The following is an 11,448-nucleotide window of genomic DNA, read 5'->3' as shown; positions in this document are numbered from 1 at the left end:
TGGACAGCTGGGTTCCCACATATCACCCATAAAAAAACACATTTGTTTCCATTTGTAACACCATCTCCTAACAGACTGTAAATCTAGATAACCAAGCCAGAACTTGCAATTGGTGGAAAACTGAATGACGGACCCGCCCTAGCCTGCATGTACGAGTCTCGGATTGGCTCTGAAAAACAAATTCAACTTTGTCTGCTCACGCCCCCAAATCCAGTAAGATAAAAAGGCGCTAGGAGCCCAAGCTGGTTATACTGTCAAAGTATATGATCAAGTTCAAACTAATATAAGCTTTTAATTGCTTCACTATCGCCGTTTTGATTTGAACATATTGTTCTCGCAAACAAAGTGATATAACCACGGCAAACGAGACGAACACGAAAGCAAGATGAAAGTTGTCGGATCTACCTGCGCATTGAAGACCAAGGTTGGCAGCGAGGACGTGGTGCGGTGTCTCTCCGACCAGAGCCTTGCTATTTCCAAGTGCAAAATCCTGGATGAGCAGATGAACGTCTTCCTACATGACATGAACAGTTGCTACAGCAAGTTGAAGGAACTCGTGCCCACTCTGCCACCCAACAAGAAAGCCAGTAAGATGGAGATTCTGCAGCACGTGATTGATTACATCTGGGACCTGCAGGTAGAACTGGACTCTCCGGGAATGAACCGGCAACAGGCCACCGGTGGCTCACCTCTCACCCGCACCCCTCTGACCACCCTCAACGCAGAGCTGGCGAGCATATCTGTCGAGGTAAGCCTTGGTACTTTTTGCTGCGTCGGGAGTAATTTCATCACATCAATATGTCCAACAATAGGCTGTTCATCGCTTGTCATTCGTGGCAAAATATTTATTTCTCTCTCATTCTTGCTTCTCTCTCAGAACGGATGCTCTGATGACAGAATCCTGTGTCGCTGATTCGGAAACCGAGGCGCCGTCATCCAAAAGAACATTCGAAGAGCAAGCAAGGTTGCCACGATAACCTTGGATCAAGCAGGGAAGAAGCGAAATCTCCCATGATAGCAGAGATTTGCGAGTACACCATAAACGCGACTGGTGGAACTGTGCCGTAGCGCGAATTGCCCCGCGACCCAGAAGAGCTCCCCACTCGTGACTCGTGGGATTTGGGTCGTGCTGAGGGCAGTGATCAGTGTAGCACCTCAACGACCACACTTGACTGTCATATTGGGGTTCATCAGAAAGTCTGTTTCATTCTTTCATCTCCTATTCTCTTTTTGTACTTTGTCAGAATTACACGTAGAGATTTTTTATATTTTGTAAAAAATGTCAACTTCTCAGATTGCTGAGTTATATTTGTATTGTATATTACAATGCTATAAGATGTGAAACTCTATATTGTTTTATTACAATGTACCTTAATGGTGTTTTTTTTATTAAAACAAGAAAAGTATTTTGAAAACAACACATCTCTTGTTTTTCCTGTTGTGTGTGTGTGTGTGTGTGTGTGTTGTGTGAGATAATATTGAATTGTTTACCCAACTAGCAATGGCCAACTTGGCTATTGCACCTTTGGGTATTTCTAAAGTGGAACAGGAAAATGAAGCATTTCACACCACTCATGCCTCCCTAAAATATTACACACTGGAAAGTAAATTAAGTTTGTGGAAAATGTAAGGATACGCGTAGGCTAATAAGAGTAAATGCTTTCTGCCAAGACAGTGCAAATATCACCAAATCACATGCTAAGGAGATTATATGGCCATGTTTCATTACTGACTAATTAAAAAACAACCGCTTTTCATGAAATCATGCTACTGGTGTGATAGACTGCTACCACCTAATGAAAAAAATGTTAAGATCTCAGAAAGTAATGTCAAGGTGTCAATTTTACTAGGTCATGATTCACGGATATGTATCCAATTATAAATAAATGTCATGATAGAACATCAGAAAAGAACTGCATGGCTGTCATATTCCTGTTTTGGACAGCTTCCATATGTATAAAAAATTCAGTGGCAACTTCCATTTGCATATCACTACTATACTACAATACACACTGTACATATATAGGCCTAATGTGTGTTAAAGTACATTGCATTAAAATAATCCTGTTATGTTTAGAACTGAATTAAAATACTAACTGGAATATATGGTAAAATAATTGAATCTCTCTCTCTCTCATACACATACACACACACACACACACTCCCCTCTTGGCTGCAGTCCCAGCCCATCTGCAGCCTGGCTCATGGATTACTGTTTGTTAATGTTTCAATCAGCTGTGCGCCCAGGAATGTGGAGCTATTTAACCTGAACTTCCCCAGGTGTGGCGAGGCGCCGTGCAGTCTGGGCCTGCCTGCCCTTCCCTGCCCTTGGCACAATGCTATCACACAAACACAATCACACACTGGCTCTGCTTTAAAACATTAGTGCTGCAGCTGTGTGCATCGCACTGCAGGGGAATTGGAACAACATTGCACTAGGGAGAAAAAAATAAATCTTACTCAGGATTACCGCCGCTTATGGAGAACAGTTTAACCCTTGCACTTCTAAAATAAAATGTTATGGCCTGTCCAGCAGTGCACAATTCTGTTGATCTTCAGATTGTAAATTAAGTAGTGTATGCTTTTATTGTTTGCTGTTTTTATTGGAACTTATGCAAAGATGAAAAAACATGTTTGCGAACAGAACATTCAACAAAGTCCCAAGAAAACCCAGTATTAGTTCTGCTTGTGGAAATATTAGGCTATAGTTCCAATAAAGTAAATACAATAAAAAAACAGAAGAGGAGGAGGGCTACGGCGTTCAAGTCAAAAGTATAAAGGAAGGTGCTCTTTGGTCCAAAAACATGGGGAAACCATCCAGTTAAACGAGCAAAAGAAGTGGATCCACTTCTTTTGCTCGTTTAAAGTAAATACAATACCAGTTATTTTAAAAAATGGTCTTATAAACCTAAAACAAGACCATACCCAATAAATTAGGCTGAATTTCAAATTACATTATATGATATTGTACTTATCGAGTTTAAAGTTAAAACCCCTTTCATAAAGTAATTTAATGTAAACATTTAAATCATGGAAGACAATTACCCGTTATCTAAATAACGAAGTACCATGGACTGGACGGTGAGTTAAGGCTCTCACGCCCCCTTGTGGCAGACATCGAAAAAATACAACTGACACCTCTACTCAAACTTCATTTTACAAATAGTAGCCTACGACTCGTTTGTATGATACATTGTACTTTATTTCTACTTTAGGAGACACATGGCCCAACGAGTATCAAACTTTAACCCGTACAGTGTGAAACTGCCGCCATGATTAATAATGCAGTTCACATATTGCCACAGTTGGGAAAAGCACCAGAAGTGATGGAGGCCCGGGATGTACCCCTCGCTGTGAGAAGGAAAGCACGTGTAGCAGATCAGTTTGCCAACATATGCTATGTGCATTTGTAACAAAAGACAAAGATCACAAACATGACAGGGAAGAACCCATATTCTCAGAATTACTCCATCCAGCTCATGACATGTAATCCTGCATGTGTGGGTGTACCTGTACGATGAAGTATATGGCTGGTGAATGGGAGAAACATTAAGCAACTCAATACCAGTGGCTAATGCAGTTCATGGTTGCAGTACCGCCATCTGTACATCCAAAGATGATCCAAAACAAATGCTATATGGACACCCGACATACACCTTTCACTAACTGGATGCTTTATTCTCAAATTAAAAATTAAGGTTCACACTGCAGGAAATTGCCTAAATATAAATAAAGACATGAATCACTTGCATAAAATTAAAATTTTAATAAGACGGAGCATGGTAAATAAATAAAAAAATCAAATGATCAAGTTCACACACAACAGAGCAAGTCCAAAGCCAATATAAGGAATGAGTGCAATTATCCTTGAATTTTGTGGATGGTTAGACACACAAGTGTTCTATTGTTGTTCATCTACAGACCGTCAGATATAACAAACCCATAAATGTGACACAAAAACAATTAAACCATCATTACATCACAACAAGCACTTCCAAACTCCCCTTTGTCCTTTTTGGAATGAACACAGTGAAAATTGACTGGGAGTGTAAAATAAAAAAAAATAAAAAATCATTTAAGATTACTGCCTATATTACAGGGTATAATCACACATCAAGTAGTCAGCCTTACAACAGTACAGAATGTAATATAGTAATGAAAACAGAAGGACCAATGACTGTCATACACTACAATTGTCATGTCAGTTTAAGGATCACCTTGTTGCACTATTTTGATTTCAGCAACAACCCTGCACGCACCCATAGTCATTCATGGTTCAATGGCAAAAGCCTTGGCAGTTGTATAGCAGTGATGCTGACAAGATGCTATAACATAAGACTGTGTATGCATGCGTATTTAATCACCCACATACGTCTATCTATCAATAGTGTGCAACACATGTGATGTACAATATTGTCACAGATATGAGACATGTACGGTTAATGCATTAAATCCTTGCATGCAACAGTGTCAAGTTATTTGCCAAGATTCACATAAATGGTTATGATGGTGATGAAGAAAAGGAACACTTTTTGAATAAAATAAATAAAATAACTTCAGTCCATCCCTTGGTTCTGTGCAAGAGGAAAACAACAAGCATACAGCTGTGTGAATGAGATGATATTACTTGCCATTGTCAGGATAACTTCAGGAAGATGGGAATAAAGTGTGGCCACTCAGTGCCATGGATCTTCAAATGTCTCAACTCCTTCTCTAGGAAACAGGTAGTGCACTTGCAAAGAACCAATCCTACACAACTACAGTAACTACAAAAGTTGATTTATGTAGGAAGCCTTCAGTTCAACTGTACACCACTTGGGGTTATAATTTTCAATTTAATTCTTCAATGTCATTTAGGGTCATGGACAACGCTAGCTACCAGCAGTATTACCTACAATAAACCTTTCACAGTATGATAGAATATCCCACCGTAACACAAACCTCATTATTGAGCAATTGAGCAAATTAATGATTGTGTTAGCCTCGGACTGAAGCTGTCCGTTTCTGGGTTTACAGATCTGTTTCCCCAGCGATCGAATCAAATATTCAAAACACCTACGTGTCCACTGCTGCTAAGCACATATCAGGCCTTTTGCAAAGATTCTCAGCCTCCATGCCATGACGCATTCTCGCACACACTCTTGGCCTCACAGAACTGCACTGAGAGCAGGTTCTCCCGCTGCGTCACAGCTGACGGCAGTGGCAGCTCGACAGTGACCCCTACTGGCTACGTTCGGCGACGCTTGGCTCCACCTGGGCTGGAGGGGTTACTGTTGGAGCTGAGCACCTTCTCAGTCACACGGTTCCTCTTCCTCTTGTCTGTACCGCTATCACTTGAACCCCTCTCTTTGTCTTTCTCCTTGTCTTTGCTGCTGGGCTTTTCGCTCATCTTCACAGAGGAGTTGCTGCCTGCGACAAAAGGGAGTGGAGAGGTCAGTTGATGCAGGAAATCGGAGCGTGCACACCAGCCAAGGGCTCTCATGGGCGCTGCGTTCTGTTCCAGCTCCCTCCGAATTAAAATAAAGCCTGGTGTTTCATACACAACTTCACATTCAGGCTTACAAAATAAAGGAACAAATACATGACTAAAAAACATTTTAAGAGAGAGTAAGACCTAAGGTTACTCAATGAATAAAACACCCCGCTGTTTAAAAATAAAAAATAAATACACTGGCAGATTAGCATATAAAGCATTTTTAAGGGGAATTTACTGCGTTCTTGGTGTGTCCAACAAGCCAATCATTATCCTGGAACTATTGCTCAAACTGAGTGCACCTTTTCAAAATGAAGTAAAATGGAAACACTCCCAGCTGTTTCACCACCTGCCAACATGGGCAGAATTACAGCATCACACCCACATCCATGAGTAACAAAAATAGACACAAAGGCTTGTTACTCAGTATGAAGAGTGTGGATCTCTACTGCAAGTAGTAAAGAACATTCAGCTGAAAGTAAACTTCCTTGCTGCTTACTACAAACACCTGAAAGATAAAATGGCTCCAACTGGTTGCCCATCTCCTGTGAATGGAGGTCAGTGGGGACCAGTTAGGATTTAGAGCAGTGTAGATTACAAAAGGGAGGTTATGGGAAAGACAACTAGAGTACTGACCACAACATCTTAAAATGATTGCACTTTGACAAAACCAGACATGATTAAAAAAAGCCAAAATAGAAATTACATGACTAGTGTCAAGCTTTTTGTTTCGAGTTGGATTGGATTTTTTATAAAAGTAGACTACCTTTTTAGTCGGTAGTTCAAAAACTGATGCGCAAAACAAAAAGATACAGTAATTGCATTAATAAAAGGACTAAACACAACATATTTATATAGTGACAAGGCTTAAGATTAAAACATAACTGCTCAATTTTTGTCCAAATTCAAAAAGTATTAGCATCAATGATGGTAGATGCTATAAGATTTTATAATATCAGGCTATTGATATATGCTTTTTCATCAGTATGCTTCCATTATGGACCACATTTAAATATAACAGTTTTGTACAAATCAGACTGAATTTTAGTCATATCAAGTAATTCCATATTGACGGAAAAGATCACAAAAGAACAGATGTCCAGAAGTCCAGAACTCATATAAACATACTTATACCTTACACTCTGGTCTACACCTCCCATTAGCCCTATAGTCAATCATCACACATTTTTGTCTTGTGAACCTTCTGCACACCTGGATAAAAAGATAATCAGGGGAATTCAATCAAAAGCACTTAGGACTGTTCAGGGGCATATATCAATCAAACCAGACACAAATCATTTCAGATTCAATCCTACTAAACCTTAAAGCTCTTTATGACTAAGACAGGACTTTTTTTAAATGAGCAAGTGCACTCACCCTTTGTACAGAATCTCTTTGCCTGTCTCCAACTTCACAATTCCTACTGTTTTAATACAATTAATGAAATATAATGGAAAACAGATGTTTAAAAATAATTTAGAAAATAAAGGAATATCATCATATTGTATTAATGCAACATTTTAGAAATAAAGGCAATAAATAATATAGCCTATTCCCAGTCTTGCCTGTAATATCTCCGGTATGTATAAAATGGTTATGAAATAAAAAATGGAAACAAGTAGAAAGTTCTCAGCTTTTTCAATTGCTCAAAGAATTAACCATTAAAAAATTGTTACAGTATTCCATAAAATCGTAATCTATTTTCAAGTTTTTCTTTCTTATTTTCATATAGCATTAAAGCAAAGGCAGCTACAATGACCCTGGACTGGCAACTGCTATTTACAAAGTTAGTTTCTATATAATACTGCAACAAACAATAGGATGCCTGAAGATGCATGTTGATTATGTAAAACAATTAATAACAATGGTAACTACTACCATATATAACTACATTAACAGTTTTGATGGCTGTTCACACCAGCATTACATTGTGTATCTACAAAATGACAATCTCACTTACATTAACAAAAGCATTAGTTAGTAAATTAGCTGTTGGAATTAAATCCAAATTCAACTGTTTAAAGCCATGGTAGATTAAATCACGAGCATATACATGTCTGGGACGAACACAATCACAGCGGACCTTTTTCCAGGCATTCATGTAATCAAATGAAACCAATGAAACAAAATTAACGCCTTAATTCTTTTTTTATTATTATTACAGTACCAGGACAGTAGAAATTCATCTTGAAGTGGTAACAGTCTATTTTCCCACAGTATAAATCTTCACACTTAATTTAGCATGCTTTAAATGTGACAACCAGAACCAATCCCTGGTGTCAATCGCTTCATGAAAACAAATTTTAATTGGTACAAACCTCTTCCAGTCGCCGTACTGAAATGTGTCCCTGTGCAAGTCTTTATTGAGACACAACACTAGATTAATCCAGAGTGTTTCATTTAATTGCATATGTCCTTAACAGTCTAAGTGCAGTTGATTGAATCCCCTGAATATATTGAAGATTCCACATGCCATGCTTCTTATATACCTCCGCGGTAATGAAAATCTTGTTTACTAAGGAAAAAAACGCACATTGTCTTGTGCACTTTGTTGTCACTTAAAAGGGCCTTTGGTCATGAGCTGGTCTGTACTGAGGTCATGTTGGAGTTTTGGAACAGAGTGAAAGTGTTCTTCTGTCCATACCTCTCAATATCCTGGCCAGCCAAACTGGGACCCAGACCTTAAAAATGAGACATAAATGACCAGAGTAAGGGAGACTGGTTTGTGCCAGAAGATGGTGCCAAAGTGCTGCATTGGCGCAGCCAATAAACTCACTTCAAAAAAAGAAAGGAAGAAAATGTATAGAAATATAGAATAAATATGTGAGACGAGAACCTTCTTCATGTGTTGCAGGCGGGTCTCTCTCTTCTTTAATTTCTTCTTTCACCTCCTCTTCTGCCCCCTGCTTACCTGTCAAAGTGGAAAAACTATTTTAAGTCTAATGCAATGAACAGACTGTAAATGAACAAGGAGGGGAGAACTCCTGCAATATCAAACAGAATTTTAACGTTTTTTCTGTGTAACTTCATGTTTATCGACATTTTTAAAAATACTGTACTGGCCATTACCTTCCTTCACATCTTGTATAATTTCATCTGGCAGAACAAAACTCTTCTCAGAGTTGGGAAAGGGCAAGATTTCTGATTCGTGCTGCAACACATAAAACATAGCATAATAATAGAAAGATATTAAAATTCTTGTCTTCATAGCAAAAAAAATTCTGTATGACGGTTTGTGTAACTTACCAGAGCTTGCATATCATACATTGTTCCAAGGTGGTCCCATATGACTTTTGACGACACTTGTCTCCCAATATTCTGGCTGAATTTATCACGAATGCAAATCATGTGAAAATGACGATTTACTCCTAAGAAAAAATGAACAATTAAGGTTAGACAAGTAGCTAACACGGTAACACGGTAGCTAAATGCGCCAGCGAGCTAGGGTTTACCCGAATATCCAGCTCGCTGTGTAATTTAGGGTCCAGCTAAATGTTCTCTACGTCAACATACTAGCTAGCTAGCTAGCTCCAGCTAACGTTACTACAAATGTTACCAAGTGTAGGCCAATATACAGTAGTTAGCTACAGCTAACATTAGCTAATAGCAGTGAAACCATGCATGCGTCTAAAATGCACTGCATGAACACGAACCGCAAACACGACAACCAATTAACAAAATAAAACGAGTCTGGAAAAATGCGGGGCTGTACTTTATCATTTATTATTGTCATTATCTTGCGGGACAACTGCTAAGGTTAGCTGTATTAGCGATTAAGACAATTACTGTCGATCGTTTTAATACCAGCACATTATGATCGGTAACATTACTTTTCGTTCCAATTCGTTATTGATGTTAATGTTATAATCAGCAAAATGAGTGGATAGACTAGACCGTTATACCTGAGACGATGAAACTTAGCTAGCTAGTTATGTTAGCTTGCTAACCAGCCAACTAGTCCGGGACGATGTATTATTGTTACATTAAGATTAGCCTAGATTAGCTAACTGGCTAGGTAGTCTACGGTTGCATTGACGTTACAATTTCCAGTAACACAATTAATGTCTGCCATCTATCTGTTACTTAACAAATATAACATCAGTTCACTTATGTTAGTTGGTAAGTGTTCAGATTGGTTATAGAGAGAGTGTACGTGTTGAGGAGCTATATTCGCTTCAAGATCTACTTCGTGTGTTCAGAGTTAATCTCGACAAAACGGTGTACGTTAGCTAGCCAGCTAGGTATGAGCCAAATGTGTCGCTTAGGCCAGCAAAACACAACCGATTTGTTGACACTGTCCTGCGCATTTACCGCGGTTCAATTGTCTACGGAAAGCCCGGGGTTTTTTAGGCCTCGTAACGAAACGTTGTGGACTAGTTTACTATCAAGATTTACAGGTTTAAGAATCTTACCAACGGGTTTGTGACCCAACATAGCATGGAAAAGGCACACCTCCACCTCTTGACTCCATATGACCGACTCTTCAACAGGACTTATACCCGAATCAGCCTGTTTTTCGTCTGTTTGAACAGCTTCTGCTTCTCCCATTTCTCTGTCCTCGACTGCCGAGCGCCGACTCCAAGATGGACCGAAACTGTGAAACAGCGCCTCCACACCAAAAAGGTACGTGCACACAATGGTCTGTTGGAATTAATATACCAAAATATATAGAATATCTGAAATATTCAACAGCCATAAAACAGCAGAAAATAATATCTTCGGATAAAAAAGTCATATTTGGCCTATAGGTACATAACACAAAACCAAAGTGACGGAGGTCAAGGAAGGAACTATTCCAAGATGGTAGCTAATTTATGAGCCATTATTAGACGAGGTAATTCATATCCCTGGTGTAGCTTGAGCAGTTTTTTTTCCAGCAGGGATAGACACCTCCTTCCGTCAACTCAGACATATATAATGCAAGAATATAGTGGAAGTGTGGACCCAACCCACGCATTGTCTAGCCTACCTCTTGCTCCACACTGATAACATGTAATCATCAATAGTGTGAAGATCCAATTTGAAGTTGTTTAAGTTTTATGATACAGTACCATAATTGGTTAAATAACTGTTCGGTACCGCTGCCATGTTAGAGACAAGAGACATAATGCGGGGCGTTATTGTGTAATTATGTACTAGCTATAATTATGATTGCAGAGATTAATAATTATAAATAACATTTGATGCTCTCCATGGCCAGTTGACCAAACGTATCCGCACATTAAATGGTAAATGGTTGGCATTTATATAGCGCCTTTATCCAAAGCGCTGTACAATTGACACTTCTCATTCACCCATTCACACACCAACAGCGATTGGCTGCCATGCAAGGCGCCGACCAGCTCGTCAGGAGCATTTGGGGGTTAGGTGTCTTGCTCGGGGACAGTTTGACACAGCCCGGGCAGGGGATCGAACCGGCAACCCTCCGACTGCCAGACGACTGCTCTTCCTGCCTGAGCCATGTCGCCCCCATGAATATGGCCATATGAATCAGTGGATGTTTGGCAGATGTGTTTTCTGGTATAGAAACCCGTGTTTTGACATATGCCTCTACCATGGACATGTAATTGACCGTATTGTACATATGGGATCCCCACTAGATCTTTTTTATTCCATGTATTCTGCCAGAATGACATTGTAAATGATAATTATTGACAACCTTCAGAATACCTTAAAGGTATCTAAATATGTGTATAATTCCTCCACAGCACTAAATGTCATAAAATGAAAATGGTCATACACTGACCATGTATAAACCATCACATGAACAAAGTGTCATAGTGCTTTAACAAAAGGATAAACAACATTTCCCTGCCCTCTGTGTAGTGTGGGGAACTGTTTTTGTATTCCTTCAGTGCCTGTCAGTTTCAACTGTGTGTGCTATCAGAATTCAAAGGGATGTTCATAGGATACCTTCATGTGATTCATGTCTTCATTTAATTTGTTTTATTGTTTTATGTACAGAGCCAAGTCAT

The 11,448-nt window shown here is 39.2% G+C and overlaps 2 protein-coding genes across 5 annotated transcripts; one reads left to right on the top strand and one right to left on the bottom strand.

Annotated features, from left to right (window-relative positions):
• The first annotated feature begins 241 nt into the window (after nucleotides 1-241).
• On the top strand, nucleotides 242-1,418 carry LOC133138913 (DNA-binding protein inhibitor ID-1-like). The gene is made up of 2 exons (XM_061258053.1): nucleotides 242-748; nucleotides 878-1,418. Exons 1-2 carry the CDS (start codon nucleotides 386-388, stop codon nucleotides 911-913), a joined length of 399 nt encoding a protein of 132 aa, XP_061114037.1. The 5' UTR covers nucleotides 242-385; the 3' UTR covers nucleotides 914-1,418.
• Nucleotides 1,419-3,751: 2,333 nt separating this feature from the next.
• Nucleotides 3,752-10,094, bottom strand: mrgbp (MRG/MORF4L binding protein). 4 transcript variants are annotated; one of them, XM_061258742.1, is made up of 6 exons: nucleotides 9,886-10,094; nucleotides 8,720-8,841; nucleotides 8,543-8,624; nucleotides 8,310-8,384; nucleotides 8,118-8,154; nucleotides 3,752-5,409 (listed from the first exon to the last, which is right to left on the bottom strand). In XM_061258742.1, exons 1-6 carry the CDS (start codon nucleotides 10,019-10,021, stop codon nucleotides 5,331-5,333), a joined length of 531 nt encoding a protein of 176 aa, XP_061114726.1. In that variant the 5' UTR covers nucleotides 10,022-10,094; the 3' UTR covers nucleotides 3,752-5,330. The 4 variants fall into 4 exon arrangements, with proteins under 4 accessions (XP_061114726.1, XP_061114724.1, XP_061114725.1 ...); XM_061258740.1 differs by having other exon boundaries at nucleotides 3,752-5,405; XM_061258741.1 differs by lacking the exon at nucleotides 8,118-8,154.
• Nucleotides 10,095-11,448: the final 1,354 nt, after the last annotated feature.

The sequence above is a fragment of the Conger conger genome, chromosome 10 (genome assembly GCF_963514075.1).
Source record: "Conger conger chromosome 10, fConCon1.1, whole genome shotgun sequence".
NCBI classification, from domain to species: Eukaryota; Metazoa; Chordata; class Actinopteri; order Anguilliformes; family Congridae; genus Conger; species Conger conger.
The sequence above is the reverse complement of the archived record's forward strand: the minus strand, read 5'-3'. Positions and strand labels throughout refer to the sequence as shown.